This window comes from Peromyscus californicus, unplaced genomic scaffold, assembly GCF_007827085.1.
Source record: "Peromyscus californicus insignis strain IS unplaced genomic scaffold, ASM782708v3 Scaffold_11__1_contigs__length_118956290, whole genome shotgun sequence".
In the NCBI taxonomy this organism is placed as follows: Eukaryota; Metazoa; Chordata; class Mammalia; order Rodentia; family Cricetidae; genus Peromyscus; species Peromyscus californicus.
Window position 1 is genome coordinate 57,462,714 of NW_026294402.1, and position 19,477 is coordinate 57,482,190.

General features: G+C 52.2%; 1 protein-coding gene across 1 annotated transcript; it reads left to right on the plus strand.

Moving 5' to 3' along the window:
• Positions 1-322: 322 nt before the first annotated feature.
• Cln6 (CLN6 transmembrane ER protein) lies at positions 323-17,780 on the plus strand. Its single transcript, XM_052763371.1, has 7 exons — positions 323-541; positions 6,780-6,894; positions 8,293-8,391; positions 9,216-9,404; positions 9,956-10,011; positions 11,543-11,665; positions 13,712-17,780. Exons 1-7 carry the CDS (start codon positions 450-452, stop codon positions 13,980-13,982), a joined length of 945 nt encoding a protein of 314 aa, XP_052619331.1. The 5' UTR covers positions 323-449; the 3' UTR covers positions 13,983-17,780.
• Positions 17,781-19,477: the final 1,697 nt, after the last annotated feature.

The following is a 19,477-nucleotide window of genomic DNA, read 5'->3' on the forward strand; positions in this document are numbered from 1 at the left end:
CCCCCTCCCTCCCCCAGCCCCTCCCTTTGCTCTCTCCTCCCTCTTCCCCCTCCCTCCTCCAGCCCCTCCCCTTTCTCTCTCCTCCCGCTTTCCCCTCCCTCCTCCAGGCCCTCCTCTTGCTCCCTCCTCCCGCTGCTCCCTCCTCCCGCTTCCCCCTCCCTCCTCCAGCCCCTCCCTTTTCTCCCTCCTCCCGCTGCCCCCTCCCTCCTCCAGCCCCTCCCCTTTCTCTCTCCTCCGCTTTCCCCTCCCTCCCCCAGCCCCTCCCCTTTCTCTCTCCTCCCGCTTTCCCCTCCCTCCTCCAGGCCCTCCTCTTGCTCCCTCCTCCCGCTGCTCCCTCCTCCCGCTTCCCCCTCCCTCCTCCAGCTCCTCCCCGCCCCGGGGCCCCGCGCTCGCCTCTGGCCGGGCCTTCCCCGCGCCGCCCGCGCAGTCGTCTCTGCTCCAGGAAGGCGATGCCGAGCCGGGTGGCCATGGAGGCGGCGGCGCGGAGGCGGCAGCTCCCGGGAGCGGCGGGCGGCCCCGGCGGCGCGTTCGTGCAGGCCAGGTGCGGGCGGAGCGGGGACGGGAAGGCCGTGCGGGGCCCCAGAGTTTGAGAGACCTCGCCGGGGTCGGAGGAACCGCAGGGGCCGGCTGCTCGGAGGTCACCCCGGCCAGCCCTGCTGAGTCCCCGCGCCTCTTGCAAGTTTGCGGAAGCCTCCTTCTCTGGGCAGGACTGTGACTCAGGAGGCTCGGGGGCCCAGGAAAGTGAGCCGGTAACCGGGGACCGCGGGAAGTGGCACGCTCCCATTCTGAATGAGGGGGAGATGTTTGGGGTTTAGCCGGCTGGGCGGGGCAGAGCCAGAGGCACAAAACCCGCCCTTTGCTATTTCCCTCCAGTCTGCCTCGGTCCGCTTTACCGCACTAACGGTAAGCATTCCTCGCGTGTCACCCGTGTTGATTAAGCGTCTGTCGTGCGTGTGCCTAGCACTGTACCAGGTGGGAAACAGGACAGTCGGAGCCCACTCAGGTGACAGCTAACCCTGGAGGGCTTTCTGGAGGAGTTGAGCAGTACGGGACTTTGCAGAGGACACTTAAGGCTTGTTAGGCCGGCATGGTGGCTATGTCTTTAATCCCAGCGCTCAGGAGGTAGAGGCAGGTTTCTAGGGGAATGTAGTTTAGTCGGTAGTGTCTGCATAGTATGCAGGAAGCCCTGGGTTCAATCCCCAGCACCGCAGAAACTGGTTATGGTAGCTGATGGAAGAATGTGAGGAAAGGCAAGGAGTATATTGGTGTGGACAAGTCACAGCTGTAAGAGAAAATGACAGGGGGTTGGACTGACTTGAAGTGCCCTAAATGCCCTAGAGTATAAGTTTGAGGAGGTAGGTGCTCTGGATGGGAACAGTCCTGAAAGGAGCTTGCTCACTTCTTGAGCAATAGGCCCTTACTTTCCTCATCCTAAATGACCTGTTAAAAATGTATACACCCGCACGCCTTTAATCCCAGCACTCGGGAGGCAGAGCCAGGCGGATCTCTGTGAGTTCGAGGCCAGCCTGGTCTACAGAGCGAGATCCAGGACAGGTACCAAAACTACACAGAGAAACCCTGCCGGGGGGTGGGGAGATGTATACCCCCCCTGTCCCATAGGTACCAAAGAGCCATGGAAGAGTTTTGAGCACTAATGTGCTCCATGTGAATTTTAGGAAGTTCCTGGTGTGCTCTGGGATGGTGGGAGAAGTTTGGGGGGCTGGGCTGAGGTTAGCTCTTGCATTGTTCCCAAAGAATGTGTGGACTGTTTGCTTTTTGACTTGGAAGCCAGTTTTCTGAGCATGTGCAGTTCTGCGCCTGGTAATAGTTCCATGGCTTGGTAACACCATAGCCATCTTAGTTTGTATATGTGCTCAATCATGTCTGCACTGGACAGATTTGTTTGTAGACACATTATTGAACATCATGTCACTGTACGGTCCATTTGCTTTTTTAAAATATTACTTCATCATCTCCATTGATAAGGAAATAGATCCAGAGCAGGCTAATGAGCCTGATCAGATTGAGGCTCAGACTGTTTTACCGATCAGAAACATCCCACAACTTCAGCAAGCATTTAGTAAGCACCTCTAGTATGCCCTGTGCTGCCCACGGTACTAAAGAGGTCAACATTATCTTCCACATTGGGGGCTGTCACAGGTGTTTTCTACATGTTATCTCTGGATTAAGTCTAAACATTGGAAGTCAGTATACAATGTTTACAATATTTAAGCTGTCTCTCGTTTTCTGTTTTGAGACAGGGTAGCTCTGGTTGTCCTGAAACTTGCTCTGTAGACCAGGCTGGCCTCGAACTCACAGAGATCCGCGTGTCACTGCCTCTCGAGTGCTGGAGTAAAGGTGTGCGCCACCACCGCTTGCTCTTGGTTATCTTTTTTTTTCTTCTCCTTGTTCTTGTTCGTCTGCATTTCCTCATTTTTCATTCAAGTGTCTCTTCATGTCTGATTTCCTCATCCTTCATAAAGAGCCCAGAGTCAGTCTCTTTCTATCCCCATTCACACTTCCTTTACTTCTCAAACAAGCCCTTTTCTTCCCTGCCATCTAGGGTTGCAGAAGCTGCTGGGCCACACTGGCTTCCCAGCTGTCATGGTGTCAGTTTCCCCATGTGGCAGATGTGGCAGACTGGGGAGGCTGTGGAGGGGCAGGAGCAAAGGCTCGCCTCAGGTTACCCAGCATTATGTCTGCCCACGATTGCTCCCGATGGGGACCCAGGACCAGCATGGCCTGCAGGGCTCAGCCTGGGAAGTCTGGAATCAGGAACTTGGGACAGGCTTGAGATCACTCATCCTCAGGACCATGTTGAGGGGAGACATCCTTACCCGGTGTGATCTGCCTTCACAGTCAGCCCCAACAAAAGAAAACCTTTTAGATATTGGTCAGTCTTTTGTTTATTTATTGTTGGTAAAGGAAGGCTTTTACTGGGGTGAGGAAAAGCACTCACACACAACAAACACAAGGTGGGGGGAGGGGAGAGAGAGAGAGAGAGAGAGGAGAGAGACCTTGCAAAACAGAGCCCAGATTCTGGAAATCCCTGTATTATCAGCCTTGATTCCCAAGCTGCTATTTTCCCTGTTGCTACCTGTTTTCCCACCTGCCCTACTGAGCTAGGCTGGACTCATGTCGGGGTTCCCATGATGGAAGTGCTTCCTGGGGTAGAGGAAGAAATTGCTACTGAGCCTCTAGTGTGAGCCAGTAGATTCTAGAGCCTTGTACCTTGTACCTTCCTCCCCCATGGGCTTCCCAAACGCCTTTATTTCTTTAGACTAAACATCGCAGCTCTGAGTTGGAGGTTTCAGAATGAAACACTGAGGGCACTGGCCTCCTCCCTCCTAATCCTTCCTCACTGCTTGTTGGAGGAGAACAGGGACTCCATGGGGGCGCTGTCACCCAACTCTGAGCAGTCTGCATAGCTAGCTTGCATATCTGCCCTGTCTTAGGCCTGGCCAGCCCCTACCGGTTTGGTTTGGCCCTCATAGGCCTGGGATTTCTTCAGTGCTTCCCCCCTCCCCCCAGGCCCCTCCCTCCTGCTCACAGGCACCTTTTCTTCCTGGTTGAAAGTGCCCATCCCTGCCTTAAAGCTCCCTTCCGTTCTGCAGGTTCTGCATGTCGTTCCTGGCTACACTGATCTTTTGCTAGTTTGACCTCAGATGTCAGCTGGCTTATTACAGTAACATATAGTAATCAGTAATATACAGTAATCAGAATAGTAAGTGGTTAAGAGCACAAAGACCCTCGCTTGAGCTCTGTGCTAGCCAGAACTCCTGCATTTCCGTATCAGTCAGTGTGAGCTCAGCAGCCCCAGCCAAGAGAAGGTGCCAGTTCATATGGTCTGAGGCAGCCTGCCATGTGACACATGAACACTCTGCGTGCACGTGCACACACACACACACACACACACACAAACACACCCTTCCTTTGAGGCCCTTTCTTTTTCTCTTGGCTGTCTCTGGAGGATGGAACCTTGGCCACAGGCAGCCTTGGGGCTTGCATCCTAGAGAGCCCGCATCGGAAGGAGCTCATCCCCCAGTCGCCAAGCCCTCCCTGTGGCTAATGAAACACTACCTTTTGGGAAGAAGTAAGAGTCGGGAAACAGGTGGTAAACGTCGTAGTCACAGCAGCTCCTTACTACGTGGGTGACGTGACTGAACGCTGACCTGAGCCTCGGCAGGCATCTTCATCTGAAAGCAGTGGGGGACAGCTCCTGCCTCTGATGCCTGGGGTCAGCTGAGATGGTACGGGTAAAGCTGTAGCATCATGCATAGTTGGTGATCAGTGTGTGGTGGGGGAGCACTGAGTTGGGGACAGGAAGGCTGTGTTGACTTGGGGAATGCCTACTCTACCTGCCTTGCCTTCTACAGGACCACAGATCCCCCAGGGCCTGACTCTCTGGCCCCGGGTGGCTTGATCTGTCCATTCATCTTTGGGATTAGCATCAGCTAATTAGCTGAGGATCCCAGCAAATTATGGAAGTCAGCATGTGACAGAGGACCTGGTGCTGCTCAGCTCATGTGTGCCCATAGGGGAGGGATACGGAACACGGGCCGTGGTGATGGTTTTAAGTCAGCCTGAGCCAGGGACAAGACAACTCTGGAGGCCAGGGACCCGTGTCTGGTTTGGCCACATATACAAGATGAGGCTCCGCCCATCATCGTAGGAGTTAGTACTGTCTTGTCTCTGGGTGGTAAGCATGCTGTAAGAGGATCAGATTCTAATGAGGAGGTTGGAGGGTTGGGGGAACCTTAATGCTCTCCCCTTTTGGGCTGCTGATAGGGCTCTGTGAGTTAAGGCAACCACTAAGCCTGAAGACCTGAGTTTGATCCCAGGACCCACATGATGGAAAAGAGAGCAGCCTTGAACATAGTCTTTTAACCTCCACATGCATGGCATGTGCGCATGCTCACACACTCAAAGAAATAACTCTTTTCTTTCTTTCTTCCTTCCTTCCTTCCTTCCTTCCTTCCTTCCTTCCTTCCTTCCTTCCTTCCTTTTTTTTTTTGTGATAGGATTTCTCCGTGTAGCCCTGGCTGTCCTGGAACTCACTCTGTTGACCAGGCTGGCCTCTGCTCCCCCACCCCCACTGCCCTCCTGCCCCCCTCCCCGACCCTGGGATTTGAGGTATATATCACCACCACTAGGCTATTTAATTTTTTAAAAAGTCTCCCCTCCTGAGGGCTTAGATGGAAGAACACAACCCCAGGCCCACGCTGCCATGACTGGCCTGAATTTGTGAGGAAATACTTGCTCCCTGTAGGACTAGTGTGGGCTGGGAAAAGCTTTCTCAGAGAAACCCTCCCATAGGAAGTAGCAATGCCCTTGAACTTCAGAGCATCTGTGAACAGCAGGGAACCAACTGCTTTGTGAGAGGGACTTTGTGCTTCCGTGGTACATTTCTTACACCATTATGGCCCCGCTGGCTTCTTTCTCAGGCTCTGATGTGGACTGGTAAGGAATGTAATATTCCAGCGGCCCTAGGTACCTCCACATAGCTGAGGAGCCAAGGTGGAGGGAGGCTCTGCTCCCACCCCCAGTCCCTGTTAGAGAACCATGATTGTTCCCAGGAACCAATTACCAATGGACAAAAAATACTGTGGGATAGAGATTAAAAAACAAAAACAAAAACAAAAAACTGAGCCAGCCGTGGTGGCACACACCTTTGATCCCATCACTCAGGAGGCAGAGGCAGGCATATCCCTGAATTTGAGGCTAGCCTGGTCTACATAGCAAGTTCTAGGACAGCCAGGGCTACACAGGGAAACCCTGAGTTGAAAAAAACATAAATAAATAAACTCTGAGGCCTAATCATTTAGATTCTAGTCCTGGGGCAAGAAACGTAGTCTGTCGGACCCTTTTCCCCCAATTTATAAAACGAAGGCAACATTCAGATCTCAATGAGTTTTCGTGAGGACTAAAGGAATCAAGTGAGTGACGGGGGTGTAGCTCAGTGGTGGAACACAGGCTTACCGTGGGCAAGGCCCTGGGTTCCCTCCCCAGCATCATCATTCACACACAGATTAATCAACTAGGGACTGGCGAGATGGCTCAGTGGTTTGAAGTGTGTTCTGTAATTGCAGAAGACCAGAGTTCAGTTCCCAGCACCCATGTCAGGCAGCCCACAGCCACCTGTCACTCCAAGAGATCTGGCATCTCAAGGCCCCTGCACCCATGTGCACATACAGAGTTGCATATTCATGCCTCTTAAAAATTAATTCATAACGGCCGGGCGGTGGTGGCGCACGCCTTTAATCCCAGCACTCGGGAGGCAGAGGCAGGCGGATCTCTGTGAGTTCGAGGCCAGCCTGGTCTCCAAAGCGAGTTCCAGGAAAGGTGCAAAGCAACACAGAGAAACCCTGTCTCGAAAAAAAAAAAAAAAAAATTAATTCATAACAAATAAAGAAGTGAGCTCACACAAGCAGTTAGCACCCCATGGTGCCTGGGGGCACAGTGGGTGCTTCGTGAAGGTTGTCTGCCTCTGTCCATCATCATGTTTGATGGTTTTCATTCATCTTTCATGTTTTGCCTTGTTTTATTTCCCCATCATTTTATAATGGAAGCTTGATGTTACTTCACCCGTGGGTCAGTTTCTTCCTGAGTCCCAGGGTAGTTAGGACAACTGAAATCCACTGTCCTCTTGACTAGACTCTGGGTTTCCTTTCCCTAGATAACATGCAAGTCCTGCCTTCGCGTGCCTGGACCTCTTTGTCTTTCTCTTGGGTTGATGGTGAAGCGGGGAGAGGGCTGACTCTCGTCTTGTTCCTTGCCAGGCATGGCTCCGTGAAGGCTGAGGAGACAGAGCGCACAGCTCCCTTCCACTTGGACCTCTGGTTCTACTTCACACTGCAGAACTGGGTTCTGGACTTCGGCCGGCCCATTGCCATGGTAGGTGTGAGGCTGAGTCCTGCCAGCATTGAGGGGACTTACTGTGATTTCAGTTTGCCGAGTGACCTTACAGGCATCACTTCTTAGGGGAAATCTCGAGGCTCTTGCATTCTGTAGCCCTGTGACTGGCCAGTCATACCAGTAAGAGAGCCTGGGTGGGTCCCAATAGTCTTCCCATGAGGTAGAGCATAGCTGATGTCCTCTCTCATTACCTTGGGACAGATAGTACTCTCCTCTGGAGAAGCCCATCAGCTGCATTTGCATACTGTAAGTGACCAAACTAAAGTCACTTCCAAGTAGTGACAGTAACATGTAGAAGTTTCAAAATAGGGAGGTGCTAGACTTTGCTGAGGCTCGGACACACCCTCCACACCTGTCTCTGTTTATGTAACATATACAGAAATTCCTTTTTTTTCCTAACCAAAAGAAGATTTTGTTTTATACCTTATATTTGGCACCTTGATTGTTTTACATTAGAATGTATCTGCATAGCAGTGGTTCTCAACCTGTGGATTGTGACCCCTTTGGCAAACTTCTATCTCCAAAAATATTTACATTACAATTCATAACAGCAAGATTACAGTTATGAAGTAGCAATGAAAATAATGTTATGGTTGGGGTGACCACAACATGAGGAGCTGTAGTAAAGGGCATTAGGAAGGTTGAGAACCACTGCTCTATAGCAATATATGCAAATTGCTGTTTCTATTAATGGCAACTTAGTCTCCCATAGTAAACATGTATTATAATGGCCTGTCAGAGCTCCATGGTAAGACCCTGTCACAAGACAAAAGAAACCTAAGTGCTGAGCACTTCCAGCAAAGTGGCAGGCTACAGTTACCACAGCCTTCCTCCATACCAGATACAGACTGAGAAGGAAATCCGGGAGACAGCCCCGTTCCATCCCACAGAAGCCTGAAAAATAAAACAAAATGCCTTGAAACAAACCTAATCAAGGAAGTAAAGACCACACCATGAAAAGTTCAGAAGGCCCATTCTGCTCTCCCCATTCAGCAGAATAAGAAAAGATGTAAATATGATAGAATATTTTTGGTTTAAAAAAAGGTTAAAGGAGAAAGGACCTTTTTCAAATTAGGAAAGATTTTAGATTGTAAATGTGTTTTGTCCTAAGATAAAAGATTAAATAAAATATAAAACAGTAAAAAAATACTATTCTGTAGAGTACTGTCATGTAGAGGGCCTAAGACATTCCCTGGATATCCGTGTATCAAATATGACTAGGAACAGTCCATTTACTCTCTACAGGACTCAGTTTCTCTCTCTGGCAGTCCTTTTGGCCTAGGGCTTCCAAGAGAACACAGGAGGAGCTCAGTGTCTAAGGGGGCTGGTGTCCAGTGGCTTGCAGGCCTTCCTGTGAGCGCATGCCCTCTTTCCTAGTTGGTGTTCCCACTCCAATGGTTCCCTCTCAACAAGCCGAGTGTCGGGGACTACTTCCACATGGCCTACAATGTCATCACGCCCTTCCTTCTGCTCAAGGTACAGACTGGCCTGTCTCCCTCCCATCCTCTCTGGTAATAGAGGCGCGCATACACACAACACACACACACACACACACACACACACACACACACACACACACACACACACACTCTCTCTCTCTCTCTCTCTCTCTCTCTCTCTCTCTCTCTCTCTCTCTCTCTCTCTCTCTCTCCATGAGCTGGTGAACTGGTTCAGTGGGTCAGGGTGCTTACTGCCAAGCCTGGCAGCCTAAATTTTATCCCCACATGATAAGAAACGACTTCCACAAATTATCCTCTGACCTTTACATGTCTACCTACATACATACACTCACACAATAAATAAATGGTAAGTGTTTCTTCAAAAATTAAAAATGAAAGACATTTCAAATTTCTAAAAGTAGGAGAAGCATCACTTCAGAACTGTGGTTTTAGAACGCCCACCCCCATTTTGGACTCCTTGACATTTTCTTTCTGTTTACTGGGGACCTGTCACTTAGGAAGCAGACCCCTGCAGCATGCTGGCCCACCCAGAGCACACATGGGACACCCTGGGGTAGTGGAAGGGTCTGGCCTGGTCAGGACTCCTGCCTTGAAGGTCTGGTATCACACTGCCCCCATCCCCCACCCTCACCTGATTTTCCTGAAGAAGAAGAAGGGTGTCCTTCAGCAGACGCTGCTGGACTTACACCGTGCCGTGGTCTGGTGCTAGGCTGTCCTTCTAAGGAACCCACAACCCCCAGAGGGACTTTCTATCCCACTTTTCTGGGGGAAGGGAGGCAGAGGTTTTCACACATTGTGATGGAGTCCGGGACATGCTGTGGACCTCATTCTGAACCTTAGCTCATCGAGAGGTCCCCCCGCACGCTGCCGCGGTCTATAATCTACGTCAGTATCATCACCTTCATCATGGGAGCCAGCATCCACCTGGTGGGCGACTCCGTCAACCACCGCCTGCTCTTCAGTGGGTACCAGCACCACCTGTCCGTCAGAGAGAACCCCATCATCAAGAACCTCAAGCCAGAGACACTGGTGAGGCTCTTCCCCCACCCACTCTCCCAAGGCTGCCCTACTGGGTGTCTGTACTTGGAGACTAAAAAGGCTCCCCAGCCAGTCATGTCTCATGTAGCCCAGGCTGACCACAAATTCTGTAAGTAGCCAAGGATGACCTTGAACTCCTGATCCTCCTGCCTCTGCCTCCTGGAGTGCTGGAATTATAAGCATGTAGCTAAGTGAGGGCATTGTTGCCCACCCAAATCAGTATGCTCCTAGACTGTAAAGGGACACAGTATCTGTCTGAATGTGGGGTGCATGTCTGAAACCCCAGCACTCAGGAGGGAAAGAGAAGAGGATTGCTACAAGTTCAAGACCAGCCTGGTTTATGTAGTGGTTCAAGACCAGCCTGGTTTATATAGTGGTTCAAGACCAGCCTGGTTTATATAGTGAGACTATCACAAAAAAACAAACGAAACCCTGGCTCCCCGTGCCCCTCTGGTACCCTAGGGAGGGAATGAGAATGGTGTGTGGGAGGTGTTGTTTCAGGCCCCAGCCCCTCTCACTCTGCCACCTCTGTGCCTTCTCAGATCGACTCCTTTGAGCTGCTCTACTACTATGACGAGTACCTGGGCCACTCCATGTGGTGAGTGAGGGGCTGACTGGTCTATGTTCCGTCCAGGGCCCAGGCACCAGGAGACACTGAACAAGGCTCCCTGGACCCCAGGTCTCTAAGAATCAAATGGAGCATCTGGAATGGAATTCTCTTCTCAGCGAAGGCGCTGTGGGGGACCCCTGGTCAGCGTGCCAAGGGAGACCCAGTTGCTTTCGGTTGGCCTCCTCCCTACCGGAAGTTCCCACGGTAGCCACTAGAGGGCAGCAAGCAGGTGTTGTCCACCTTAGCCATGTCTGAGCCTGGGGCTGGGGAGGGAGGGAGGGCTGTAGCCCTGATAAACAAACACACTAGAATCTAGTGACTAGATGGTTGCCGGTGGGATGCAGGAGACAGATGGGGATGTAGGAAGTTGATAAGAACCAGTAGGGCCAGGTTTGGGTGGCACAATTTGTGTTCCCCATCTTGGAACTCCCCGGGGAATATCCCCACCCCACCCCACCCCCACCACTGCCGCCACTGCCACTTTGAGGAAAATCTCAGAAATGTGGGGTCAGAACCAGAGACTGAGAGCTCAAATACGGAGGCTTTCTCTGCCATCCCTCATCCTATACTGGATAAACTAAAGCCGGCGAGAAGAGAGCACTCGTCCGCTGGGAGGTGAGGGGCTAGCCCTGCACCTAGGAGCCTCATGTGGACTGAGGCGCTTCCCTCAACACATGCCCCACACCGGTGTCTGTGGGTCTGTCTGAGGTTGTGGAGGTTGATCCTTCTGGTTCGGAGAGCGATAGGGGACCCCTGCACAGGCTCTTGCCAGCTCTTCCTGACTCTGCCAGAAGTTGGGAAAGGAGGAGGGAGGTGGAATAGGCCTGGGAATTCAGGGGAGGTTGGGGGAGTGGACTGAGTATTGGAGGGTGGGGGTGTCACGACAGAAAAGGGTTTGTGTACAAGAGTATGAGCGTGTGTGTGTGTGTGTGTGTGTGTGTGTGTGTGTGTGTGTGTGTGTGTGTACTGGAAGGAGAAAGGAAGCCGGTGTGAGGAGGAGAGAAGCTGTACTCTTGGATGAGGTGGGGACTGTTGGCTAAGTGTGAATGAAGAGCTCCACCTCCCTCCTCGGGATCTCCCAGAACCATGTTCTCTCTGACTTCAGCCCTACTGGGTACCCCCTTTCCAGGGTAGTGTGGTACTGGACCTGCTGGTGTCTAAGTCACATGGGCGAGACAGCCCCACATCCCCTAATCTCCATGTGGAATGAAGGACAGGGTGGGCACCAGGTCCAGAGAGGGAATCCAGGCAGGGTGCGGTTGCCATGGCACCCACGCCCTTCACCTTAGTACTTAACACAAGGAACCCTGGGCCCTTCTTTGCATGAGCCTCACCTTTTGGCTTCTGTTCCTCCCGCCTGGACTCCCAGGGCAGGAAAGGCTGAATGTAGAGGAGTGTGTCTGACCCATGCCAAGGGTTTTATAAACCACGAGGTGACACCCTCCGCGACAGGGGCCAGTGGAGAGATGATGGGGACACCCCTGGTCAGGCTTTTAAAGCTGTCGCCTCTCTGTCCCAGGTACATCCCCTTCTTCCTCATCCTCTTCATGTACTTCAGCGGCTGTTTTACCACCTCCAAGGCTGAGAGCCACATGCCAGGGTCAGCCCTGCTCCTGGTGGTGCCCAGTGGCCTGTACTACTGGTGAGTGGACATTGACATTTGGGGTGGGACAGAGGGCACAGGCACAGAATGAGCCACCACAGTAAAATCCACACGTAAACAGTGCTGGGTGTGGTGACCCACTTCTGTAATCCCAGCACTTGGGAGGTGGAGGCAGGAGGATCAGGAACCCCAAGTAAGCATTGGCTACATAATGAGTTTGAGGCCATGTTGGGCTACATGGATCCTGCCTCAAAAAGAGAGAAAGAAAAAAAAAATCACGTTTGACTACAGACCTGCAGTGTGACCACAGGTAAGACTTGCTATCCCCAGGCCTCTGCTTCCTCCTGGGTAGAGGGCTGTGCCTTGTAGTGGCTTCTCTGTTACCGTGATGCCCAGCTAAGTAGACAGAGAGAGGCGAGGCTGTCCTCTGTACCCTACCTCCGAGCACATCAAAGCTGCCTTGAGGCCAGGCGTCTACCTCTAGCCTCATGCCTTGTGAATCCTCCTGAGCCTCAGTTTACCTCAATAATGGAAGTTATACCTGCCCGTCCCCCTCGCAGGAGATGTTGGGATTCAGTGGGGAGAGACGAGCACCAGGGTGACAAGATGACAAGGACCAAGGACAGACCAGGGAGACATTCTCAGCCTAGTCCTGCCTCTCCTGCTCCTTTGTTCTCCGGAGGTCCCTTTCCCTACTCTGGACTCCCCTCTCAGACCTCAGCCAGACCCTTATCTTCCCATTTCTTCTTCAGAGGCAGCTCTTTCTCTCATACACACCCAGAGGACTGGGATTACAGGAAGGCCCCAGCACAATTGGGCCTCCTTGGATGGGGAGCCCCCTCTACATAAGAAAATCCCTTCCTCCCTGGGCCATCTCTAGCCACTTCCAGGACCTGTTCAGCCTGCAAGAGGGCCCACTAGGGCTAACCTGTGCTCTTGTGGAGGATGAGACTAGGGATAGTAGCATTTATACCAGGGAGAAAGAGGCTCAACCTGGGCGTGTTCATTGCCACAGTCTTCCCTTGACATGTTAGTGCAACAGCGGTCGGTTCACAACACACCATCCCCTGAACGATATGCTTTTCCAAGTGAGAGATGCAAACAGCCCCTGTCAGACACCTTGAGAGGTGGGGCTGTTTATGTGTGTGTGTGTGTGTGTGTGTGTGTGTGTGTCCCCGTAAGAGAGGAAACAGCCTTGAAGTTGTTGTTCAAAGTAGTCCACATGCCATCCCCAAGGTCGCAGGCCCGGAGGCTTCTGAGCTGGAGTTCCTTAAGTGAATGGGTGGGCCTCAGGACTTCTGGAGGCAGAGACCTAGATAACACTGCAGAAGCCTCCAAGTGCCTCTGGGTGCTCTGTACTCCAGGGTGCAGCATGTCAAGGAGATGACTGACAGTAGCCTCCATGTATTGGGATGGCATCCCCAAACTCAGATGCCTCCAGAAACCAAGCAGGTAGCAGAGTGTGGAACTGAGGCCATGCATCCACATGTTCCCTGCGAAGAAGACTGCATCCTCTTCTTCTTCCAGAGCCAATGTCCGTCATGTGGGCGTGTCCTCATGTGAGAAATGCCAGAAACCAAAGCCAGATATCTCCTGATTCTCAGTATGTAGCCTTGGAATTCGCTGTGTGGTAACCAGAGACCTTCTTACCTCTGCCTCCTGGGTGCTGCGTAAACATGTGAGCCACGGCACCTAGCTGACTATTATATTTAATAGTAGTAGTATTACTACTATTAATTATTATTATTATTTTGAAACATGGTCTATGTAGCCCTGGCTGTCCTGGAACTATGTAGACCAGACTGGCCTCAAACTCAAAGATCTTCCTGCCTCTGCCTCCTTAGTGCTAGGATTAAAGGCATGTGCCACCATGCCCTGCGATCCAGCTGAGTATTGTTAAACCACTTAAAGTCATATGATGCCCCGGGCTGTGGTTTAGATTGTCCTGGCACATTGGGTCCTCTCACTAGCGGAGCCATTCTGATTGACTGGGAGGGCAGCCTAGTACTTGGTCCAGAGGGATAGCAGGCAGAATGGTGTTGCCATGGCACCCACTCCATCTCCACACCTGTCCTCTTTCTCCAGGTACCTGGTCACCGAGGGGCAGATCTTCATGCTCTTCATCTTTACCTTCTTTGCCATGCTGGCCCTCGTCCTGCACCAGAAGCGCAGGTGCCTCTTCCTGGACAGCAACGGCCTCTTCCTCTTCTCTTCCTTCGCCCTCACCCTGTCCCTGGTGGCTCTGTGGGTTGCTTGGCTGTGGAATGACCCTGTACTCAGAAAGAAGTACCCTGGTGTCATCTACGTCCCTGAGCCCTGGGCTTTCTACACGCTCCATGTCAGCAGTCAACACTGAGGCTCCCTGGGAGCAACAGGCCATGGGTATTTGTGCCTGGGTGCATATGTGCATCGTGGTAACGTGGGCTGTGCACTGTGCACAGATTTGCAGAGTTCATTGTTGAGAGACTCAACTGTTTGGGTCTGGGATTTTTGTTTGTTTTTTGCTTTGGACTTCAGATGGCATTTAGTTTGGGGACGTATATGAAGGCCAAGATCCTGGCCCTGCCCTACCCTGTATTTCACTACTATTAAGGGTGCCTAAGTAACACTCCCATCTCTCAGGACTGAGCTGGCCTCACATGGAAATGTCTTCTGGTGGCCATGCAGGTGAAGGGTGGTTAGGGCAGAAACAGGAAACTCTGCCACCCACCCAGAAGCTGGCTTGCCCTGAAGCTGCCTGCCCCTGGACCCAAGGTTTCTAGGTCACAACTTCTGTGCTTTGAACAGCGTATTTCCATCTGGGCTTCATTTGTTCTAGAGGGCCCTGTGGTCCCCAAGTAGCTCCATGGACTGGGGGTTACTGGTTCCTCTGGTTTAGCCTCAGCAAGGAAGAGTGGTTCTGTCTGTCACTGCGTCCCCACCCTCAGCCTAGAGGGGTATCTTGTCCAGCCTAGGACCTCACTGACATGCTACTGAGAACCCAGTCTCCAGGGAGCCAGAGGCCCAGTTCCAGGTCACTATCAGCTGAACTCTGGAAACCTGGCCTGGGTTTTGAGCTGCATAGAAGGCAGAGTTCTCAAGTCCTTGTTTTATAGATTCCCTGAGACCTGTTGTAAGGGTCTGGGGTGTTACAAATCTCTCTCAAGATTTTACATCTCAACCTGAATCTCTCGCCACCTGCCCGGTGCCTTTGTTCCCAGCACGGTGGCTCCTGCTTCTCCCCAGCCCCGCCTCCTCCCAGGCTTAGGTACAGGTCTCCTTGGCACAAGGCACCACCACCTCCTTTGGCAGCCAGCATTGGCCTGTGCTGTGAGCTTTGGGACACGCCTATGCGTTCTTTCCTGTTGCTCTCGGAACAGTGGGCCCCAGATTTTCTCTTTTGTTGTGGTCTTTCTACAGGCTAGACCATGCTGAGTGCTGAGAGGTCTGAATAAAGGCTGGTGTGGAGCCCAGCCTGGCTGGGGGCTGTTTCTAGCTTTGGGAATGTGGTGGGAGGCAGGAGGGAGTTCTGGACTAAGCGGGGGAGACTGGCTGGTCTGGGGCCTAGGCTGTAGGGTAAGAGGCTTTCTCTTGGGGCAGGCCTTGAGGGCCCTCTCACTGCCCCCTCCTCCCCAATCCGCCTACCACCTAGAGCAGTGGTTCTTAACCTGTGGGTTGCGACCTTCAGAAAACTCTTATTGCTGATGGTCTTAGAAACTGAGACTCTGCTCAGTCGCAACAGTATGAAGTAGCAACAAAAATAATTTTATGGTTGGGGTCCCTACAACATGAGGAACTGTATTAAAAGGTCACAGAGTTAGGAATGATGAGAACCACTGACTTAGGGACTCCTGGGGCTGTGGGCAAGAAGGATCTCTTCCCAGTCAGTACAGTGTCCTTAGAGGAACCTGGGCCACTGCGGGGGGGGGGGGGGGGGGGGGGGGGGATAGAGCATCTCAGACCTGTCGCTAGGGGTTCCCCTCCAGTCATCCCCTGTGCTGGGAGGCAGCGGGAAGCTATTTTGTAGGAGGCGGCCCTGAGCCTTGGGCAAGTTGACTGTGCTCTTGGTGGCCAGAGTTCTCAGCCTGGCCACACCTCACCAGAGACATGGGGACCATGGCTCCATCCATGCATCTGTCCCCTCAGCTGCCCAGCACATTCCTTGTCTGCCTCCAGGATGCTGCCATTTCAGGACTATCATTATCAGGTCTAAACAGCTATCTCATAAGCAGGGGCAGGCTTGATTTGTGGGGCCTGAAGACTTTGCATTTTGAGGAGCCCTTTGTAAGAAAACAGTGGGAATGGGGGCAGTGTGTAGGCCAGAGGACAACCTCAGGTGTCCTTTAGGGACACTATCCACCTTGTTTTTGAGACTGGGTCTTTCACTGGCCTGGAACTTGCCCATTAGGCTAGGTTCACTGGCCAGTGAGGGCTGCAGAGATCCAGTCTCCACCTCCCCAGGCCTAGATTGCAAATGTACCACCACACCTGACCTTTCTTATGTGGGTCCTGGGGTTAGAACTCAGGTCCTTGTGCTTGTAAGGCAAGTGCTTTACTGACTGAGCCATTTCCCTGACCCTAAGGGAACATTTAAAAACATTTACCAAAGTGAGTATTTAGGAATAGCAAGTTCCTGGAGCCCTGGGCCACTGTGTGCCTCTTGGGCAGTTGACTAGGGATGTGGTCCTGGAAAGCTGTCTGGATGGCAGCCTGGCTTCATCTACCTGGATTTCTACCAGCAAGCTTCTAGCAAACTGGGTCCCAGAGTGAGGCAGGTTATGGGAGAAACCAGCAACTGGGGACGGACCTTGTAGGCCACTGTGATGTAGGCTCCTCTGGGGACCACCACTCCAGGCCCTGGCTGCCCTGTGTGGCCCTAGACTTCAGCTAGTTTCCTCTGGAAACAGCATCTTGACCCCCTTCTGGGTTGTACCTAGTGGGATCCATGAGACTCCAGTTTTTTGCTGCCCAGGTGCAAGTGTGCAGCCCATGTGGCTTTGCGAGGCAGCTGTCGTGGTACCGTGAACATGATGGTCGAGAACAGCAGCTGTTCATCTGCTCACTTCTGAGGGTGAGGTGTTGACAGGGTTGTATTCTCACAGGCTCTAGAGGATGCTTCTCTGCCTCTTCCAGCCTGTGGTGGGACTCAGGCTATCCTGGGTGTTCTGGGCTGTGGGCCCATTAGTCATGGCCCTCCCTGTGTGGTGTCTGAACCCCCTTCCTTGAGTTAGGACCTACCTTACTCACTTGGGATGACCTCATCTCGGTTACATCCACAGACCTGCTTCAGATTAAGTCCCTTGGCTCTAGGTGGACACGGATTCTGGGGACACTAGTTAGTCCAGGAGAGGCCTGAAACAAAAAGGCACATAGGATGGAGGTGAAGAGAGCAAAGTCAGAGCCTTCTTGCCCTTCCACACTTTACCCAGCAGGCACACAGGAAGCCTGCCAAGTCTCACTCTCCTGGCCGGGGGAGGGCTAAGGACTGCCCTATCAGCTCCCGCCTGTGTGAAAGGAAGGGGCCTTGGCTAAGAGCTTGGCTGAGGAACACAGCTCCATAAGAAAGTGTCAAGAGGAAGATCTTGCTCTCTGCATCCCTTTCAAGGGCAGGATATAGGGAGACAGGGCTGGGGTCAGGGACTGAGTCTTCCATGGTACAGGCTGGCTTTGAACTCACTCAGGAGCCCAGGGTGGAACTGAACTTCTGATCCTGCTGCCTTTATTCTCTACTGGAGTTACAGGCATGTGTGTCTGATTCATGCAGTGCAGTGGGTCAAACCCAGGGCTTGCATGCTTGAGACAGGGTGCTTCTAGCTTTGGAGCCTGCCCTGGCACTCGCTCTGTTGACCAGACTGGCCTCGAACTCACAGAGATCCGCCTGCTACTGTCTCCCGAGTGCTGGGGTTAAAGGAGTTCACCGCCACTGCCCGGCTCCTACATAATCTTTCTAAGACATTCCCGGAGGCTCTTCTGCTGCTCTGGTTGGCATCCTTGTGGACAAAGTAGCCTGAGTGGGGAGGAGGTGCCACTTGCCTGAAGCCCCTTCCACGGGGAGGGGGCTTAGTCCAGGGTGGTAAAAAGAGGGAAGGGACCCAACAGAATTCGGTGATGCCCAAGGGAGGTGCCAGCCCCTAGCCAGGAGGGCCATGTTTCAAGAATAAAGTGAATAAATTCAGCTCCAAGTGGTACTGGAGTGGTTTTCTGTTCCTTTTGACATGAAGAGTCACATGCAGAGTACAGTGTAGCCTGGTGGGCATAGACCATCAGCCCATATGTAGTCCCAGCCTTGGAGCAGGTGCTTTAAACCAGCTCACCACCTACAAACAGGGAAGTGGGTGTGGCTGCAAATACCTGACCATTTACTTGGGAGGTGGAAGGAGGAGGAGCAAGAATTCCAAGCCATCCTCAATTGTACAGTGACTTTGAGGGCAGCCTGGGCCACGAGATCTGTCTCAAAATAACAACAAATGGCTGCTGGAGAGACAGATGACTCCCTGAGTGCCTGAATTTGCAGAGGACCTGAATTTGGTTCCCACAATCTACCTAGAGTGGCTCACAACTGCCTGTAATTCCAGCTGCAGGGGCTCCGACTTCCTTTCCTGGCCTCTGTGGGCTCCTGTACTCGCATGAACACACAGACATGCAAACATACACATAATTAAAAGTATATTTTAAAAAGTGCTTTTCTGTCTGGTGGCAGCCATCAGGTGAGTCAAGGTGGGTACATACGAGTACAGACTATAAAGCAACAATTCTCAGCCTGTAGGTTGCGACCCCTTTGAGGGTCTTATGGCAACAAAAATAATTTTATAGTTGCGGGGGTCAGCACACCATGAGGAACTGTATTAAGGGTCGCAGCATTAGGAGGGGTGAGAACCGCTGCTCTAGAGGAAGAAGAGGTCTGACAGGAAGCACTTTCTTCAGGGCTTGCTGCTAACTCTGTGCTGCACAGGGCTCCCCGCCCCACCTGGCCAGGTAAAGCAAACAGGCTGCTTTACGAGGCTAGGCAAAATTTCACCAGATGCAGGACTTCATGTTCACAGGGGGGGCTGCAAACACCCAGTTCCTTAGAGGCAGGCCTGACCATCATGGTGTTAACCAGCTGGATTGCCCAATCTTCAGTCTTGTTGAGAGAGCTGGACTCTACTGCAAAGCTTTGAGGCCTGAATTCTTACTGGGTGGAAGGATTCACGTACAAATTCTTGAGGCTCTCCTCAACGGCCCACTCCACAATTAATTACCAGAACAAACCCTGACACCCAGCCCAACCTGTCCATCAGCACTGGGAGATGCGTGGGCTGCCATCTGCTGGCCACAAGAGTTGTGGTCTCCGTAAGGGAACAGTCAGTTCTCTAACACCAGTGGGAGAAAGTGCATAACTATTCAGCTCCATTACCGATGATGTAAGTAATGTTTCTAAAATTTATACCAATAAATGATTCAGGATAGACACATACACACACACACACACACACACACACACACACACACACACACACACACACGCATGCACACGCTCGGAACAAAAAAAAGAATGGGAGAGTTGACAGGTGTCAGGACACCCTTAGAGCACATGGCTGACCCCAGTACCCACGTACTGAAACCCAAGAAAATGCCTTCCCTGTCTTTGAACCCTTCACAAAGGTAGGTGATTGAGGCCTGTGCCCACCTGTCAAAGTTCTGCCTACTTGCCTTTCTCTCTCAAGGCCACTGAGGTGCACCCTCCAGCCTTCCCCCACCATACCACCCTATAGAGTGCAGTTGGAACCTCAAGATTCTCAAGTCTAAGAATGTGAAGAGGTGAATCAGGAGAAACTTGGGGAGAAAAAACATTCCACATGGAGGTGGTCAGAACCAGAGGGAGGCCCCTGT